Source organism: Laccaria bicolor, genomic scaffold, assembly GCF_000143565.1.
Source record: "Laccaria bicolor S238N-H82 LACBIscaffold_35 genomic scaffold, whole genome shotgun sequence".
In the NCBI taxonomy this organism is placed as follows: domain Eukaryota; kingdom Fungi; phylum Basidiomycota; class Agaricomycetes; order Agaricales; family Hydnangiaceae; genus Laccaria; species Laccaria bicolor.
The window spans coordinates 281,483-301,201 of NW_001889906.1; the positions used below are offsets into that span (position 1 = coordinate 281,483).

The 19,719-nt window shown below is 49.0% G+C and overlaps 5 protein-coding genes across 5 annotated transcripts; 4 read left to right on the top strand and 1 right to left on the bottom strand.

Moving 5' to 3' along the window:
* Window positions 1-473: 473 nt before the first annotated feature.
* LACBIDRAFT_307464 (uncharacterized protein) lies at window positions 474-1,929 on the top strand (the record flags this gene model as incomplete). Its single annotated transcript, XM_001886005.1, has 7 exons — window positions 474-745; window positions 816-923; window positions 972-1,014; window positions 1,070-1,090; window positions 1,143-1,174; window positions 1,235-1,378; window positions 1,734-1,929. 7 exons carry the CDS (start codon window positions 474-476, stop codon window positions 1,927-1,929), a joined length of 816 nt encoding a protein of 271 aa, XP_001886040.1.
* On the top strand, window positions 1,920-2,201 carry LACBIDRAFT_307465 (uncharacterized protein; the record flags this gene model as incomplete). Its single annotated transcript, XM_001886006.1, has 1 exon — window positions 1,920-2,201. Exon 1 carries the CDS (start codon window positions 2,010-2,012, stop codon window positions 2,199-2,201), a length of 192 nt encoding a protein of 63 aa, XP_001886041.1. The 5' UTR covers window positions 1,920-2,009.
* Window positions 2,202-6,074: 3,873 nt separating this feature from the next.
* On the top strand, window positions 6,075-7,465 carry LACBIDRAFT_295299 (uncharacterized protein; the record flags this gene model as incomplete). Its single annotated transcript, XM_001886007.1, has 3 exons — window positions 6,075-6,213; window positions 6,268-6,536; window positions 6,594-7,465. The coding sequence occupies 3 exons, from the start codon at window positions 6,075-6,077 to the stop codon at window positions 7,089-7,091; spliced, it is 906 nt and encodes a 301-aa protein (XP_001886042.1). The 3' UTR covers window positions 7,092-7,465.
* A 6,072-nt stretch (window positions 7,466-13,537) lies between these two features.
* On the top strand, window positions 13,538-17,318 carry LACBIDRAFT_331677 (uncharacterized protein; the record flags this gene model as incomplete). The annotated part of the gene is made up of 11 exons (XM_001886008.1): window positions 13,538-13,642; window positions 13,686-14,587; window positions 14,758-15,153; window positions 15,210-15,583; window positions 15,638-15,800; window positions 15,826-15,937; window positions 15,978-16,352; window positions 16,449-16,477; window positions 16,874-16,970; window positions 17,161-17,253; window positions 17,301-17,318. The coding sequence occupies 11 exons, from the start codon at window positions 13,538-13,540 to the stop codon at window positions 17,316-17,318; spliced, it is 2,664 nt and encodes an 887-aa protein (XP_001886043.1).
* A 917-nt stretch (window positions 17,319-18,235) lies between these two features.
* LACBIDRAFT_307468 (uncharacterized protein) lies at window positions 18,236-19,703 on the bottom strand (the record flags this gene model as incomplete). The annotated part of the gene is made up of 8 exons (XM_001886099.1): window positions 18,236-18,365; window positions 18,415-18,570; window positions 18,630-18,813; window positions 18,864-19,142; window positions 19,195-19,271; window positions 19,319-19,416; window positions 19,464-19,601; window positions 19,653-19,703. The coding sequence occupies 8 exons, from the start codon at window positions 19,701-19,703 to the stop codon at window positions 18,236-18,238; spliced, it is 1,113 nt and encodes a 370-aa protein (XP_001886134.1).
* Window positions 19,704-19,719: the final 16 nt, after the last annotated feature.

Here is a 19,719-nt window from a genome sequence, read left to right on the forward strand (position 1 = left end):
GTCGACCTTCATCTGATAGACACTCCTTGGATAGATCGCTGAAACGAAATAATAATAGCGAACTTCGCCACAACAATTGCTTTCAGGCGTACTTGCCTTTTTCATAAAAACTAATTTCAGTCTTCTTCCAACATATCAAGCAGGGTATTTTCGGACGGTGCCTGATTAGGTACGTGAAACTAGAGGCACGAAAAACAATAATGTATAGTCTTTTGTTTTTGTTTTTGTTGCTTCAGCAACGCCTGTAAAACTAATTGTAAGCTCACAGTTGGTTCAGCTATGTAGTAGTTGCGCCAGCGCTCCAGTGGCGATGGGATGTTCAATGTTGGCGGAAGTAGAAAATAAGAAATGATCCTCCGATCCTAACAAGTATCAACAAGTAAGGCTTCTGCCACTGCGGGACCCCAAGGACCTCGATCAAAACAGATACGTCCAATCCTGCCCTTTTCCGATCCAAATCTGTCGGCCACAAAATGTCGCAACACACAATTCAACACCACCAAGTTCACCAACACTATGTCCATTACTCTGGCCCTCAGCAACCGCTCGTGCATCATCAAAGCATCGGCATCGTGCCTCAAGATACACAGCGGCAGCTCCAGCATCATCAACAACCTCAACACCAGCTGCAGCACCAGCCAGTACCGCAGGCGAGCGGCAGCGGAACGACCACAGTCTCGCCCTTAGTCGCGACGGGCGACTGGACGAAGGATCTGGTTCATTTGGCAAAGACTGCTGAGCTCAAGTACGTTAATCCTTGTGTATGTCTTCGATTTTTGTAACTTACCAGCGCGTCCTCCGTCTTTGCCTTCCAGAAAACATGCTTTGACTCTCCAACTGCATACCGCCCATATCCTTTCAGCCCATGCATCGCTTGAGCAAAAAGGAAAGGCTATCCAAGACGTCCGCGAGCAGAGGAACAAGTGAATTTTTTTCTGTCCTCCTTGACGTCTGCTCATCCCGAAAAATAGACTAGAGAGCGAGAGGACGAGGTTGCTGAACTGTTTGAGAGAGGTTAGTGGATTCTTTGTCGGTGTCGAAGATGCAAATGACTCATTTCCTGTCATAGATAAATGAAGATCGAGACAAGGCAAGCTCCTGCCTACATGACCTTTTGACGTCACGTCATGCTACCTATGTAGGCTGATCTTATGGAGTCGACACTAAACAAAGAGTACGTTCAGTGGTCACTTTTACCGCTCTCAGAAAGCTTACGTATCCCCTCGTTTACCAGATGCGACGACATGCGCAACAAAATCGCCCAGCTCACAGAGGGCGATTACGCAATAGCTAAATCTGACGTAGACCGGCTACGCCAGGAGCTTGGACAACCTCCCCTACCCACATTACAGAGCACCCTTGACGAAAAGACATCCCAGTGAGTATCTGCCGCCCTTTATTTCTGTTCTATTTCTCTCTGCGCTTTCGTGCCATCGCTTTCGGTATTTGTAACGTTGGCTCGGTTCTGTTCACTTCCTGGACACTGTTAGAGAAACAGTTTGCACGGAACGAAAAAAAGACCATCGTTAAAGATCAACACAACCTGTCATGCATGGGAAAGTGCCGGCACGTTGCATGGAAGGCAACCTCAGCGCCCGCCTATCCGGCTTTTCTATAATCCCTTGGTCTAAATTCTAGTCTATGATTTTTTAGCTTGACCGGCACTTCCTTTCGCTTCGCTTATGTCTCTCCCCACTGCCGATCATCTGTGCTAATGAACTTCATGAATCTAGATACCTTAACGAACGCCGACTGAACGGAAACGAATCACAGTCACATACGCCGACTGAGGCTCAAGGGTCTTCATCTGCGACGGGTGGAATGAAACGGAGTGCGCCTTCTAGTGCTCGTGGAGAGGAAGGTGCAGCCAAGCGGCCCAGGGGACGTCCCAAAGGAAGCAAGAACCGGAGCAAGGGAGACGCCGCTTAATTGCGCTTATCTTGATTGTCAAGCTTATCCAGCTGGCAGAGTCGCTGTATGAGCAGCTGTTTTTGTCGAAAACGAATGGAATGGAGAGGCACACGATCAACAACACACCTCTGGGCCGGGTCTGGATGCTTGTTGCAGGCACGGCGGCAGGGGAACTAACCAGATGGTGCGTTATACCGGAGTCCATGATTTATGTAGTTAGTTGTATGCATTGTTGTAACAATGATACCATGGCCAGCGATGATTTGACCCAGGGTATAATTTATTCTTGATCGCGAAACGAAGATGGTCGCGAAGAGCATACATGAAAAATGCAAGTGCTTTGAAACCGCAGTACGTGTTGCTTAAAATTAGGGTACCGCTGAGCGGGCGCCTTGAACTGCTTTTGGCTTGGCTCAATAACACTTTGAGTAGTATTCAATCTCACTCCCACACATAGCTTACCTGCTCACCAACTTTCCGCATCCATCGTGTTGAGTGTCAGGTCGGCGTACCTTTTTCTGTTCCTTCCGCGCGTCAACACGCGTTCTCGACTCGGACTCTTTGGGATAATCATCTTTCTCAATTACCGAATTCCTTTTTCGTAACATGATCTCCCATCAGTGGCTATCAGTGGCCATCATCTTTTCTTGTGCCTGACGAGGCCACCGTGAAGCTCCCACGACAAGTAAGCACACAGCTTCAAGTTAAATCAACCACATTTTTGAAGACTGTAATCCCTTTTTCGTAGAGCGAAAATCGTAAGTGACTGACAAAATCTTTCCCGGTCTATCGAATTAACGTTGACATTTATTGAAAAATGTCTTGTCTATCCAACCTTGCGTGAATGGACTTTGTTGAACAGTGGCAGTCGCCACACCATGACTTAAATTACTACGTGGCGCTCCCGCAGTACGAGCGCTCACGACACACCATATCGTCTGCTTCTAGTTGTATTTCTTTCTGTTGACTCCACACGCAATGTCAATGGGAAGTTGTGCCCGCTTCCATTCATGATTTTCCGCTGACATGTACGGATGATGTTGAGTATAGTACGTGGACCTGAGATCAACTGGCATGCATGCTGAGCCCGAGCCCGAACTTGCTCCTTATCATTATAGCTCGGTAAGAGTTCAACGTTCAACGTTCAATCCGAACTGTGAATATACACCTAAGGGTTCAAGCTTCTTTCTTTTGTGCTGAATGGAATAACGCTCAACCTGAACGATGGACCCACCACTGCTCGTGGTGTGCACACCTATACCTCAACCTCAACTTCGAAATCTAGTCGTATTGTTCTGGAAAATGCCGTTATTGTGTAGGGAAAGAAATACAAGGACGGGCGGAGGTTATTGTACTACAACAAACTTCTGAATCTGTTGTTGTTTCTCAGTATCGCTTAGGCCCTGGGAACTTTGATCAGTGCCAGGGGGTTCAAATCGAATTCACAATAGTCGGAATTGGATAGGACGACGACACACGGTGCCTCCACCAAGGGGTAATTGAAGTTAATGAATACATAGGACAATAATCTGATCATGAACCAGGCTCGGACCAGCAATTCGAGGCCAGCAACTGACCGAGGTCGGAGCACACTATTACGAACCCAACTCGACACCAATTAATTGTGCTAGAATCTAGGAAGCCGGGATAGATACACCTCGACACAACGCATCAGATCCACAAAATGCAATTAGAGCCTGGCAGATCTTCTTCATAATTACGTCGAGCCGTCGACATGTCGGCCGACTCGGGTCTGCATCAAGGATAAGGTTCTGGTTAAGGAAACGCGAGAGCCTAGTTGGTCGATGAGATGCCAAGCAAGGAGCAATAAACCCCAATGAGGGTGCCAGATCCTCGAGGAGAGGAAGGAATCTAGTACGCTGAGAAGCCTAGATGCCGGAAGATCCAGTGCCGTTCGTTCGAATCTGTCCATCCTTCCTTGTGATAAGGGGAAAATCTGGCTGGTGTAACGCATGGAGGAAGGAGCTTTGTAAACCGCTGTCCTATGGGAACTTGATGTGAGTGTTTTGACTGATGTGAGTTGGTAAATGCTGATAAATTGAGGAGAATTCCAAGATGAAAGTAAGTTGCTTGCGCCAGAGAGGGGGGTGGTAATCAGAGCACTCGTATAAAAAAACGAGTCGAAGTAGTTGCAACGAGGCGCAAGGAATCCAATTTAAAGAACATTAATCCTTCGAGGAGCGTCGCCGTCGCGTCGCGTCGCGTCAGCGGGCAACCCAGAGAAGCGAGGCGCGATCCCAAAGAAGAGGGAGGTTTGATCGCACATGAGTGCTACTCGTTGAGTTGGATCTGATCAGAAGCGCCGTCCTGGCCTGTCGACGCAGTCAGCGAGAAGTCTTCTCCTGTTATCCGTTCGGGCAAGAACGAGTCGTGGTGATGCTTTGTAGCATTTAGGAGACAGGCAAGAGCTTCCTACCCGCAGAATTCGGGTTGCGGTAGCTCGAGGTTCGAGTCGAGGGGAGGTTCACAACTGCGTTGCGAAGGGCTGGTAAAGCTCGTTCCGAGAGGCGGTCGGAATCTGGAAAAGATTTTCGGGACCTTGCCAACTGGCAACGACGGACTACGACGGAAAGGTCGGAATGAAATTTGAAGGTCGTCGGAATTCAGCGTCAAGTCATCATTTTATTCAATTGGAAAAAAAGCCGCCACAAGTTGTCTTCCGAGGTTCATCCAGATGCTCATGAATGCTCGGCGCGGACTCTATAAAATCGATATCAGAGAATAGGAAAATTTCTAACAAACATGGTCGCATCCCACTGGGGCTTAGATAGCCTTGTCACCTGTGAAATGCGAGTCAAAGGGCATGCATATGCTTTTTCATAGCAGCCGGAGCGCGACGGAATTGCAATACATAGAAATGGAACACAAATCATGCACTGCGCATGCAAGCCGAATGTCGGCCGGGAGCTTTAGGGCGACGTCACTGCCAGTGATGGCGGAGGGTCCGTAGAGGGCGGGATAAATCGGTAGTGCTTTTCCTTTGTTGAGTTCCGGATTTTCTAGATGTTCGTATTCTTTGGGGCGGATTTTACGCCTCTTGGGTAGGGGCATGTGGGTCACGCGCGGGTGTGTCGGCGTCTGCACGTAATCCGTGGAGGACTTCTGTCTACAGAGCGCCTGTCCAGTTCGACATATCAAGTCCAAGGAGAGTTTGCTGTGTTGTCCGAGGATGATATTGATTTGGAATGAATCAGCCAGACACGACTTGATGATGAGGCTGACTCGTTGCATCAGGGTTTGTCAAAGGCGCATGATGAATAATCTCTCTTTCTGGGAAAGGGCTCGGTCATCGCCCCGCATTTATGCATTTATGTGCGAGAAGTAGTACGATGATTACTCATGACTCGACGAATACGCATGCGTGGCGCCACGTACGGCATTTCCATTCATTGTGCAGAACACACGACAGTTGGTTGGCAGGGGCAATATACACGAACCAGTCGAACAAAGCAGTGAAATGTTGGAAGACGTTTAAATTTAAATTTAGAAATACGAAAACTTGACGGTGGTCTTGGCTTGGCCAGGGTAAGAGAGGTCTGCATTGTCTTGCAATTTGGGTTAGCGAGATGTTGGAAGTAGATCTGACGGGTTGTACAATGGGTGTGAGGGGTGAAAACATCAAGAAAGGGATTTCATTAGGATACTACAATGACGGCGTGTCTAAGTGTGGGCGGGGCTGTAAAACGTCTGTAATAGATTGGCATGATAATAATACATCTGGGGATGAGCACAGCAGGGCCGCAGGTGAAAGCACCTGTTATGTGCATGGCTGTCTATGCGAGAAACGATGGATGGATCAACATGATTAGATATGGGTTAAGCAGCAGCAGAGTGGATAGCTGCGGGGACAGGACGCAGCAGAGGGTCAGCAGAATAGACATATCAGCTGAGCCGAGAAGCCGCGGCACCGGGTTTCCGAGTCAAACCAGCTGGATCAGCTTTGAACTGAGCCGATGGCAGATCTTGAATCTTTGTGGGCCCCGATGGATCTTATTCTGGTTTCATAGCTCTGACTCCCTGCGATTAGGGCTGATTACACGTCCGTCGTCCTCACTCGGCTACACCTCACTCCGATTTCCTTTATATAGACGCCATCGAATCCCAATGTCTCTTACAGCCTCTGCTCCCTACATTTTTCCGACATGGCCTCTTCAGCGTCGTCCTCCACTTCCTCCTCCTCCTCCTCGAGCTCCATCCACCACGCGAGCCTCGTCGACCCTGCTAATCACTCTCCCGCTCTTCTTGAGCTCATCGACATCAAGGTTTCGCGTCCAGTCATTGGTCAGTCCATGTTCTTTTCTGCCTTTCTTTCATATACTGACTTTTCTTTTACAGAATATGTTGTTGACTGTGTAGTGGAGACCGTTGACTACGCAATGGGGCGACCATCCTCCTCCAAGCGCGGACGCTCACTAATGCACCGCCCGGAACATGCAAAGTTTTCAACTTTCGTCACAAATGTCATAACGAGGGCAGAAATAACAACACCCACGATATTGGCCGCACTTGTCTACATTGATCGTGCACGGCCGCATCTACACATCGCTTTGGAGGAGTGGGCTCTGGAGCGAGTAATTTTAGGCGCCATAATCGTTGCGTCAAAGGTGTGTTCCTGTTCATCCACTCTTTTCTCCGATGATTCCTGACTCTCTTTTGTCCAGTACCTCAACGATTCCACATTGAAAAATGTTCATTGGGCACTCTGTACAGGCGTTTTCGGCAAGAGGGACGTGGGTCGCATTGAACGCGAATATCTCGACGTCCTCAACTTTGAACTCGGCGTTTCCGAGGCGGATCTGCTGAGCCACTACCACAGTCTAATGGCAGTTGCCGTCCCCCCACCTCATTACCACCCTCGCACATCAACCTTCCCTCCCTCACCTCAACGCCACCACCGCCGTTCTTCCTCCATTCCCGAGCTCGACCCTTCAAGTCCTCACTCCTCGGGCTCATCCGATGGATCAGCGTCTCCAGCTACACCACCTACACCTATCACACCACCGCATGTCCCTGCGACGAAGTCGACGCAACACGCGCTTCCGACTAACAAGCCTTCGGGCAAGTCGTTCCAAACGACAACCCTGGATCTGCTGCGTGCATTCCCTATTCCAATACCTACACATCGGTCTGGATCTCATCCCATCCGACTATCAGCATAACCCCCCCTCTGCTCTTCTTGGTTCTTGGCTGCTATATCTCTTTCGTTCTTTTCATTTGTCATCTGCCTGTCGAGTTCGACCTACACCAAAAGCTACTACTTCTTAGAGCTGCTGATCCCACATTTATTCTTATTCCCACCCGCTATCAGGGCAAGCTTCACCTCTCTCTCTGTGTCCATGTAGTTTCCATTCCTAACGCTCGCTATCTATCATTATCGCTGTTGTTTCCGCTATTCTACCACCATCATAGTCCCCCCATCATTGCATTCCATACTTTGCATTCATCCCGTACATTCATACTTGCATTCATTACATGTGTCGATTAGCGACTCATACATCGCAATGAAAATCATTCCGGAAATTTGAATAATTTTAACCTTGGCTGAGGGTGTTTTTAGTCTTGAGACTTGGAGCAGAGCATTAATTGGGTTTCATTAAGGTGGAAATGACGCCCTAAGTTGAGTGTAATTGTGGTGACGTGAAAGCCCTGATGTCAATCATTACGAGAGTCATGATCAAGAGCTCCTCCAACACAACACGAATTCGGAAGGTGGGTGGATCAAGTCTCTCAGCGTTGCGATGACGCGAGTACCTTGAACCTGGGGCTCGACGCGGGGTCCGGAGAGCACTCGCCTTGGTAACTTGTAGCCATGGATTAGCTCAGTTTGTCATTCCACTTGTTGCCAAGTACTTATGCGCCCACCCACCGGGCTCCTACAGGCTCTTACGAAAAACGCGTGCGGTTGGGGCGGGGTGATGGCATTATTGCTTGAATTATGATCTGCGGCGGGTGTCGAAAGAGAGCCTGAATCAAGTTTGATGACGGCGTGGACAACATCAATTAAAGTTGAATTGAAGCCTGGGGCGGTGTTCGTCTGAAGGCGATTTTTGCCCGTACAGTTCAACATTCATCAAGGCGCGTACGCAACGTTTTTCTTTAGAGAACGCAAGTGCCTTTGTAGTTGAATTTCTGAGCTTGAATGGGGCGCCCTAACCATGTGGGTTATCTCTATTGCATTTTTGGATTTTTCGGACGTTGGAGGGAGCCTGAAGTGCCATCACGGCGGGTGCTTTGCGCTTTGAGGCGCGCCTTGCTTCATGAAAAAATAGTTATTGACCTCGAGGTCTTTGTGTGCGTCCCACCGGAAACCGAAATTCCCGACTTGATAAAAAAAGAGAAAGGAAAAGTGCCTGAGCGAGGGCGAACGCCAGGCGGACTCTTTCTTGGCGTATTGATTTAAATTGCAAATCCCTCCGCCCAACATTTTTATTTTTACCGACACGACAGTCTGCAGGCAGGATGCTATTTTAGATAGTAGATAAGATGTTTAGATTACTTCCTCAATATCGTACGGTCGAATTTTTCTTTTTTTCGTCAGCCTCCGAATTTCGATGGGGAAGAAAGAAAAAAAACGTCACTTGGCATGGCGAGTTGGCCACGTCGTGTATGGTACGAGCGTTGAGGCCATGATATATGATTATTAACACGTACGATAACACGAAAGTTGAACCATAGACAATCATCTGATAAAAATAAGCGAACTGACCATCGCCCGAGACCGCCCCGGCGCCCATGATTCATCCCTGATCCAATGGAGCAAATTAAATTCAATTATGAGCCAAATGGCGACGCGTCTCGATGGCGGCGGCTGCGTCGGGATCACTACCGTGAAATCGTGATATTCGGTTTCCATCATCATCCTGAGGCACGATGACCAGCCTCCGGATAAAACATGAAATCACGAGCAGAGGAGGATTTGAAGCCAGGTTTGACGAAGTGGATTTTTGGTATACATACGTGTCGAAACGTGTTGGCTACGATACGTCGCCCTGGCGGTAAAATGCCAATCGCAGTCATGACGCGTCGCCATGGAGCGCCGAGCGATTGCGTTGGGGTGCGGAATCCGCAGGTGGCAACGTGGCGCTGGTATGTAGAATTTTGCAGAAGATATCGAAGACTCATGCGTCGATTCGAAGTTAAAAAGGCAAGAATGAGCTCATTCATGATCGTCTTCTTGTCTGATTTTTTGTGTGTTTTCCGAATGTTTTCCGAGGTAGATGAATGAGTTGGATTGAAATGGGACTTGGAATGATGGGAAGCCGGATGAGTAAGCCTTTGCCGATCACCGAATATTGAGCGGGCCGGGACCATTACTGTCGTCCTGAACCAGACCTGCAGCGTCGCCATTTGACTTGGCTCGCGAGAGGCACTGCGGCTTCCGCAATGATCGATGGCTGGGCAAGAGAAAGAGAGTAATGTTGAAGAAAGTAGGTCTTGGAAGTCTTTACTCCTGACTCATCGGGGCGGCACTACAAGTTTGCGGGAAGTGTGATACTGAAGCCGCAATCGCAAGACAACCGAATAGGGCGGACGACGCTGGAGTAGGACAAAACACCGATGCGATGCGTAAACATAGGCGATAACGCACGTATGGTTCTATGTCAGGCCTTCTCGGGACAGGAAATAGCCAGACATCTCCCGGACAGGATGCTTGCTTATGAAGTACACAGAAGTATGTATACCGTCATGTGTGCATGAGGTCGAGCGGCAGACAGACCTAAGTTGAGATGATAGAAGGGAGGAGGAGAAAAGCCGGAGGATTCCTACTTGGGTCGCTGTAATGGAAGATGCTTGTACTAGACGCTTCGTTCGAATACGGAAGAAGAAGTCCAGAAACGGATTCCGCACAATTGATAAGTCGATTGCAACCACTGTTCATTCGAGGTTTCGGTTAGAAGGAAAGCGAGTGACATAATGGATTTAAAGGGGAGGAGAACTCGGAGAGGAGATGCGCTGGATGCCGCGCTGATCGCGGTATGACAGACAACTTGACAAGCCTTGTTAGTTGTGCTGTGGGGCGTCGATTGTACAGGTTAGGCTGGCAAACCTACGGCCGACCGGTTATCGATTGCCCAGTGCCCTGTTCCCGTGTCCACAACGCCGATAAGTCACTCGTTCGATTCGATGAACTTAAGAGTGTCATTAGAATTGTCGCCGTTGTGAACTTGAAAGTTATCGTTCAAGTAGGTTCAAGTTGTAGCTGTTCTTCGCGCATCACATGATCGCTTCCTCTACCTCAGCCTCCAAACTCCGGTTACGGGTCTGTACTTGCATAAATCCTATTCTGTGTATGTACCTTGCTGGAAGTGTCTATTGTTGAAGATTCCATTTGGGTGAATTGTGAATGGCTGAGGGAGGCGGCCAGGTCTTTGAATGTACCTTAATTTGGACCTGGCAGGTCACGATGCTACGGCTGAGAAACTCAAAGCTCTTCTGGACCTTATCCATCTCACCCGTACCTTTCAAACCACCGCCGCACCATAAACCATCCAGCTCAGCTTTTACGAAATAGGTACCGTCAAGGTCACTAGGTCGCTCCAGAAAAGGGTTACGTATACTGCGTGGATACTCATTCCAAGTTCACTCCTGTCAAGTTCCGGGTTGCTGATAATCGATACGACACTGGAAGCTGCGATAAGGCGACTACGACATTGGATGGCTATTGGCAGGGCGTACTTCATCTTTCATTATGCAAGGATGACATTGAGTGGCTCTACTACGGCCCCGCGACGCCCTGTGATCAAGTCATTTACCATCGATTCTGATCCTCCCCCACAAACTCTCTGGCTTGTCCTGATGTGGCTCGATTGACTCGACATTTGCAAATCTAGCTTCACTATATCAAGTCCAAGTCGCGATCGAGCCGTAATCAGCACACTGGGACCGAGAAGATCATCGCGGCTGAGCCTAAACTCCCCAACGCTTGGAGATGCATTAGGCTGTACAGGCGACCTATTAGCAGAGGAATACCGTCAGGAGTAACTTGACATTTTGTGGCCCTTGCGTCGTTTGGAGGTCGAACAATCGACAAAGCTGCCAAAATTCTCAAAGTTCACTATATTCTGCACATCGAAATCCTTCTCTCTTCGAGACGGCCAGGAGAGTTTTATCATGGGTATGTCTGTTTTTCTGGATGAATGTGCGTCATTCCACGTCTAAATTCAGGGTGTTCGGAGTGTTCCTAGATGAACTAAAGTGCACATTTATCGGAATTGACCATTTATTCGTTTTGCGTTCAGGATTCACGCCTTTATCGTGCATTTGTTCAGAAGTTAACGATGTAGATGGCACATCGATCAGCTTACAGTTTACTGCTCTAACGGGAATGGACGGATTGCACTGCGTTTGGTCTTCGTCCTTCCCAATACAATTGCATTTTGACGCCACAAGACGAATGAATTGTTGAAATTTACATGTCTATGTAGGTGCTCTACCGATATCCTACCTCTGCACAATAACGTCGATGGGTACTATGTAGCTCCTAATATCATTATTGGCATGATCTCATAAATTACTAGGCCGCTAGATTTTTAATATCAGCAACGCAAACCTCGAATCTAGTACTAGTGAGAGGCGAGAAGCAGACGATATATCAAAGGCGCTTCGTACTAGCGCCCCGACCAACGCGACAAGATAACAGCACACGGGCCCCAGTGTAGTCGTAAACTCTCAGTAGCACCGAAGGTTTGGTCAAGCTCCGGGGAAGTGAAGAGATACACATTACGGCCTACTGCGGTATTCGCGTTAACTAGAGCAGGTGAGGTGATAATCAAAACGCGCACGTCGGTAATCCATTCTGGCACGCGTCGATGACGATCATCTACCGCTGCGATGTAAAATTTAGCTGACTGGACGACGAACTGGTTCGGGATCTTCGTGATTCGCAAATACTTAGTCATTTATTTGGCTAAGTTATGCGATCCAAACACACTCTGCCATTCCCGCACACATTCCAGACATGATCGTAAAATTTCCATATTCTTTCGTTCATATATACAAGTTTCAAAAATGTGCCATCCACGTCCGAAACTTGCCGATTTGGAGGTTGTTTTAGGCGCAGAAGAAGTTTTCATATGTGACCCCTGAATGTCGCGTTTGAACTGAAGTTGGTGAACGTTCTTCAACAACACCCTCACGCCTGCCGATACCCCATTTCTCAACATTACATTACACGAGGCGCCGCATCGCATATCCGTGCGCCACACAGTAGAGTCTCGTTCGGACCACGCACCGAAAGCGAAAAAACCATCTCCGAAACACCGGTGACATGTAGAAATCCTCAGTACCCTAAAATTCCTTGAAGCTTATACCTCTAGATCCATTGAAGGTGACTTGTGTCTGGGTCGCGATTCCCTTAAATCGAATAGCTCCGGTGTATACGGCTCGATCGTATTCTTGTTCCTAACTGAAAGCGCCGAGCTGTCTTGTGAAGAAATTTTCAAGCAACGGTGTTGCTGGGGTGACGAGGGAAGTTGTAACACCTGAGACTACGAATTAGTGTTTACATTACAGCGGCTTACCTGTGGTTATTCCTGGCCCTTCAGCTGCGCAGGTAGATCATGGAATCGAATGGCCGATAGTATCTTGTTGCACCTCTTTTTCTTTTTAAGGCGAAAAGGGTTGCCCAAAGTTCTTCAAATTTGAAGCGCCCAACTGCCAATCCACTGATGTCAGTGAAAATTCCATCACCTCGTGCTTTGGGCGTGTTGTGGCTGTTGAGGAGTAAAGCCCGCCTATACAGAAAATTTAGACGTAGAAGGAGTAGTTGTGCTTCTTGAAATTGATTGGCCAGAATGGGGACGCGAACCACGTAGATGAATCGTTCGTATGGCTTGCCACCAGACCTCGTCGGGGTAAACGTATCGCCTGCCAAGGCTCAGTGAGATTCGAACCTTGGATGAAATCCCGGTTCTAGATGTAAGAAGTCACTCAAACTGTAGCGGTTCATTATCGTCGTGTGGGATTGCCCGTTGGAGAAGTCGATACCGTCGTCACTAGAAACCTACATCCAAAGAATTGGCGGGCATCTTGGCCATGTGCAGTGACTACGACGACTGACACGGATAGAGTTCGGATCGTGCGGGCTTCTTTCTTCGACTGTCTCCCACTGTATTTGATATCCACGGGCCGGGATAAATATAAGTCATAAGACTGTACAACGAGATAGTTGTCGTCCAAAACCAGAAAGTAGCACTTCACTAGCGGTCCGCCATCATAGAACATCCAGTGGAAAATCGAGTCTCTAAGTCGAGAAGGATCGAGGAGTGGCGCCCAGGTAGACGTCGAGGTCCGCCGCTCCGTGACATAATTAAAGCGCTTGAATGGTGTTCTGATAGAAGGTTGTCGTAGGACGCGCGTTCAAGCCGACCAGGCTCATAGAGTGACATCCAGAAAGTTGGTTGACGGGCCAATGATGCTTGAAGCAGATAGGCTGGGAGAGAAAAATAAACGAGATTGGCTAAGAGATGCAATATATATAGGTTGATTCAACCTTTCGTACGCCGTCCCAGTCAAACCTCTAGTCGGATGGTTCTCTGCGCAGCTCCAGTGGCGAAGAAACTGAGGAGGAGGTTTACAGCAGCGTGATGTGACGGGTGACGCGGCCATGTCACCCTCGGACTCACACAGGCCCACATTTCCAACAACCTCTCTATTCTTCGACTCATCCACTGCTGAGACCGTCGACGACCGCAACGTCAATGGCGACGTCGTTCGCCGCGTTTGCCTCGCAGTATCTTAATAAACCATCTCAGCATGAGTCAACCTCCTCTCAACCCATGTTCTTCTCCTTCAGCACGGACGACGGATCTAGAGTGGGCCATGGACACGAAACCGATCTTGACGACCTTGACGACCCACATTTGCGAGCAAGTGAAGCCAGTATAGCACCCCCCACAATTCGCGACGATGACGATGATCCATATCTACGGCTGGACGAAGATGAACATATCAGTCGCTTGGGGTTCACATCCCGAAATCATCAACAATCTATACCGCTCATTGCGTCTCCAAATGCGTCGGTGGCCTCGGAATCACCGAAGGGTTGGCTAGCTCATCTGGCTGCGTCGCCCTTGGTAGGACGCTCTCCATCACCTGCTCGGTCCGATTCCACTGACTCGGACCCACCACCGGAATTATTCGCCCCCACTGCCCCTCGTACACATACGAACGTACTTCCACCACCTCCAACACATATAGAACCCCAGTCCCTCTCACTGACGGAGTCATTACTGCCTAGAGACGGCCGCAGTCGACCGCTTGATGTATTCACGCTCCCCGATCCTCGTCACACTACCAGAGGTCGACGGAAATACAATGATTCAACATGGACCGCTGTCTGGTTAACAGGCGTCTCTGTTTGTGTATTTTTTGCCCTCCTTCTTCTCTTCGTGGCCCGCTTGCCGCCTAATGTCCCGAGGAGTGTGCTGCCATACACGACCCTGTTACACACGGTGCCGATGTTGACAATCCTTACTTTTTCAAGTGCGTTGGTGGCTTATGCACACATCTTCCTGCTGCGTGTATTTGTACGTCCGGTTATGATTGCCACTTCGGTATTTATTCCTGCCACACTATTTATTTCTGCGATATGGGCTTTCGTGGGGAGCTTCATGTGGGATGGGGATACAGTGCCTACTTGGGGAGAAACAGTAGGGTGAGTTACTCCTATTTTATAATTGCTGCCTATCCAAAGGTGTAGGGATAAACCGATGCCATATGTTGTCCCAAATCTGCACCTCGTTACGCACTCAGATCAATCCCGTGCATTCATATCAAAGTCACGATTGCTCATAATCTCGATGTTTACTGACCCCTTCTCTTCAGACTTCGACTATTTTCCCTGATTCCGCTCGCCCTCTCGCTCCTCACCGCTCGGCGGCTTGTCGACCTACCTCGGGACATTCACACGACTTCATCAACTCTCACACTTACCACTCACCTCCTTATCATGAATCCTTTCCTTCTTGCTCTGTCACCAGCTATCCTCCTTATTATGTTGATCTCCTCAATCCCGTTCCTCACCCTCATTTTCCGCTTACTCCTTATTGGCTACGCGACTCAGCCCACGAAAGATAGTTCGCGCTGGGAATGGCATGCTCACGGATGGGCTAATTGGGCTATTTTTGGTGCTGTGGGTGTCTGGCTTTGGAGTTGGGGTGTCGCGAGGGGTATCATGAGAATGTCGTGTTCCAGCGTTATTGGAGCTTGGTACTTTGCAGAGTCAGTGATGCTTTCCTCTTCTCTTTATCGTTTGTATTGATGTCTCCTTTAATTAGTCCTGATGCTCAACCCCCTCCCCCCATGTCGACCCATACAATCCACGCAGCTCTTGTACGCGCTACGGGGCCGTCCCTTGGGACTACAGTTCTCTCTGCCATGATATTGACTATCATTCGTCTGCTCACGCTCGTTGCCCTCTTTCTTCAACGTCTACCTGCGTATATCCCAGCCAGAGCCTTCTTTGTCGTGACTGGTATCCGTATGGCAGTAGGGTACCTCGACACGGTGACCACTGCGTTGAGCAAGTACGCTTTGGTATATACGGGTTTGACTGGCGATCCTTTCATGCCTAGTGCAAGGAGGGCCAAGGCTTTGACTGCTGCAGTTGAAGCGAAGGTAAAACATGGAAAGAGGAAATCCAGTGCCGAACGTAAGTCTTTCGTTGCCTGTGTCCATTAACTCATCCTCTGATCACCTTGTCCAGCCCCACTCATGCTTCTCACGATATCACCATTGACGTTGTCCTTTCCGTTCGCACTGACAACGTACCTCTTTGTGGCCCACACCTTGAACGCGCCTCAGCAGGCCTTGGGTGCTGCTGTCCTGGCTGGAGGTGTGACTGCTCTTGTTGGGTTGTTCTGTGTTGGGTTGGTGAAAGATACGTGAGTGTAGCAATCAAATTTCACCGAAGTGTGCTTACTCTATCAGTGCTGATACTCTATACATCTGTTATTGCATTGATAAAGATGTCGGCGAGAGGAGAAGGGAGGAGGTATTTGTCACTGTACGTATTCGTTTCCAGTTCTGCGACTTCTAACTGATAGATTTCTGGATTCGCTAGTTTGAATATGAGCCTGGAGGACAGCAACGCCGTTCACGTCCACGACAACCTGAGGACATCATTCCCCTGCCCCCACAGTCCCCTCCACCTCGTGCTATTGACAACCAACTACCCTTTAATCCGCCAAATTCCCAAAAACCACGACAGCAACACAAACGAGTTCCTTCTTACCCCGAACCCCGTCAACCGAGACAACAACTCATTCCTTCAGCTTCCACATCCCTCCCTTCACAACGTCTCACGCCTTTATCTCCCCCGCCTCCAATGGTGGAGGAGGACGCTCCTGATCCGTTCCAAAGGAGCTTCGTGGATGACGAGGAAGATGGAGATCTTCCGCCTCTGCATTTACGTCGCGAGGGTACGAGTGGTGGGGAGAGAATGTTGACAAGTGCAGAGCTGAACATGAAAAGCCATCTAATGGAGTCGCGTCCCTATTCGACGTCTTCTAGGTCAGATCAGGGGAGGAGTGGGAGCGGGAGTGGAGTGAGTAGAAGTAGGAAGGAACCGGACAGTTTGAGTGATAGTGAGGTTGAAGGTGAAGGCGAGGGGGGGTCACAGTATTTCCCTGGTTCTGGATTTTTCTAGGCGTCATCTCATTGCATTGTTATATGGTTCCCACATTTTCTTGGACCTTAGTTCACAATCACCATCGCATTGCAATGCTTCCTCTGCATTCACCGTAGATCTTGACAGTCACAACCCACACCGTTACTTATGTCCATCGCTATTATCCTGGTCCACTCTTTAGCCTGCTTTTACTGTGTATATATAAGCTATTATCATATTCCTTACACTGGGGTGGACAACACATTCAATTATGCCTGGCTAATGCGGAGACTTTGAAAATCTAGTTACGCCCTGCAACTGAACGCTCCCCAGCTTAAATGTTTTAGTCGAACAAAACTTCTCAGCAAAGCTTCCTGTCAAGACACAACTTGGGGTAATTGTTAACGTTGGCATCTTGACAACATTCGCTGTGCGTCAAATGTTCCAGCTGATGGCCGCGGCGGTGGCGCCATCCACATCGACACACTCCTCATCTCATTTCAAAGAGAAAGGGGATATCAAGCTGGGTGCAGCAAGTTGGTCCACCTTCCTCTCGAGGCGGCAGGCTGGCTCACTGCCATTGATTTGCAACTTCAAAAAGGTATCATCATCCCGAGTAGTACATTCTCAGAAAACTCCCGGAGGAGACATCAGCCGCCTACTTCAAGTTGATGTGTATTTTTGCGAAACTGATTGATGAAGACGGAAATCTGGTGCGTAAGACATTGAACTTTACAACTTGCTGCGACGAAGTGGACAGGTGACCACTGGGTCCTGAAATAAGCGCCGTTGCTGCTGCCATCAGCGTGAGGCAGGCATTGGATGGAACGTCGATCGTTGATGGTGTCAAATATAAGTGGTATTTGCGTTGTGGGAGAGAGTTGAACGAATTGTCGTACGGCGCCCGAAAGCTGTTCCCTCAAATGCCAGTTACCCCACAAGTTGGGACTTGTGCTCAAACAACCGAATTAGGAGGGAAAGGGTTGAGTTTTTGGCTAAGGCCGAGCGCCGCGGAATCTGCCCTCGAACAAGGGTCGAGGACGAAAGAGAGATAGATTGGGCGGATGGAGTGCGGTTGTGATCAACATGTACACAGGGCGATTAAAAGGCGATAGTCGATAGTTCCTTGCTGGGATGGTGGGTTTGGCTACATGAGCGCTATGCGGGTTTTGGGCTTCTGGGAATGTCCTTGATATGACGGTGCTAAGGTTGGCTATAGCCTATTGAACGGAACCCAGGAGGGTGCAGGGTACGATCTCCCCCGTTGCCAATGTTTCAGAAACATGAAAGGCAAGTTGTTCACAGATAAGGCAACCTCAACCACTCCATGTGGGAAAACAGTTGCGTCAGTAATAGTCCACGATTCTCTGTCCCTATGGTAGTGGGCAGCAGTGAATGTCAAACATTCCTATTATGATCAAGTTCTTCAGTGATCACATATAAGCTCATTTTATGACGATCCAGCTCGTTGACAGAACAGAACAGACCTCCGGCTTTGAAACACAACGACAGAGAAGTTTGATTGATGTATGCAGAAAGAAACACAGGTACGGCGGATAGGCTAGCGCTGTATAAGCGAGTTGATCTTGAAGAATGGATGGATAGGGTGTCATGAGATTGGACCATTGCCCAAAAAGTCATTTAAGCCACCATTGACGTTGTTGTGGGCTTATCAACTATGATCTGAGCTGGCGTTCACCGAGAAGTTGACTTGATAACGCCGCATCCAAGACACCAGTCACCATCGTATAGAGCCGCAATCTGCCCGGGGGTGACTGCTTTCTCGGGCTCGTCGGCCGTTACGATGAGGTCGCCAGTTTCGGCTCTTGAATCTACCTCAGCAGAAGCTTTTAACGAAGGAAAAGGAGACTGACTTTCGGACGGTGCTTGGGACGGAGTGCATTCGATAACGATGCATGAGATCAACCCGGAATCCTTGAGGTGTACTTAGGTCTGGCGGGATCGCGTCGTTCCATATCCAGGTGAAGTCGGAGACGCGTAGAGTGTTTGAGTAGAGATCTTCGTGGTCACTGGTCCATCACACAACGTTAGTATAACTATGTAAATGGAAGAAATGAACAAGTGTCACCTTCCAGGAACAACGTAGATAGTATTAGAGAGTTGATCTTTCGATGACACAAACATCCGTTCCTTCATACCAGGAATACGTGCATTCTCTCCAAGAGTGAACGTCCAAAGACCCGCATGCTGCATAAGAGTCTTTCCAGACACTTGATCAACTACAGGTCCAGGGTTTGGCGGTATATACGACGCTAGCAAACGTATCAGCGTATGTACCATCACAAAGAAGCATGGCACATACATAAAAAGTTGCTAAACTTCGCTTTTTCGCCTACGAAGCATATCCCTACGCTATCTGGGCGTTCAGCAGTGTGTAGCTGGTGTTTCCTGGCGAGTTCGCGTACTTCGGACTTTTGGAGATGTCCGATGGGGAAGAGGGCGCGGCTGAGGCCTTCTTCGGATATTGAGGAGAGGTAGTAGGTTTGGTCTTTCCCGCGGTCGGATGGGCGGAGGAGTTTGGGACGGGGACGTGTGTGGGGGGAGTTTGGAGTGGTTGACCATGATTTCCTGGCATAGTGTCCTGTTTTCATCCGTGCAAGGGAGGGGGGTGAAAGAGGAGAGTTGGAACGAACCTGTGGCGATCCATGGCTTTTTATTTGAGGTGGTTGGTGCTGGTAAGCGTTCGAGGAGTGCACCAAACTTGATTTCTCTGCGAGGAGTGTAAGCGGAGTATGCTTATAAAGTGGCATAGCCAACCTGTTGCACCACACATCTGTGTTCGGGGTAACCCCCGACTCCCATTGCTTTAACGAGGGTTCAAACACTCTATTCCAATACTCCTGGGACAGGTCGATCTAAAAGACGCGTTAGATTTGGGTGATAGTGTGTCCAGGTCACGTACCATTTGACAAGGCAAATCGAGCTTCTTACAGACGCGTTGAACGTCTTCCCAGTCCTTCTCCCACTCGCAGCCTTTATCGGTGCCTGATTCGTCTCCGGTGTCCCAGTTGCGCATAAACACTGCGGAGAGGTCGTAGTCCTGCAAGAGTCAAAAACCGTTCGTAACGTATGGGCTGAGGAGCGTATTCACCTGTTGTGCTAAAAGGAACGCGGCGACGGAGGAATCCACTCCACCAGACATGCCAACAACCACTGAT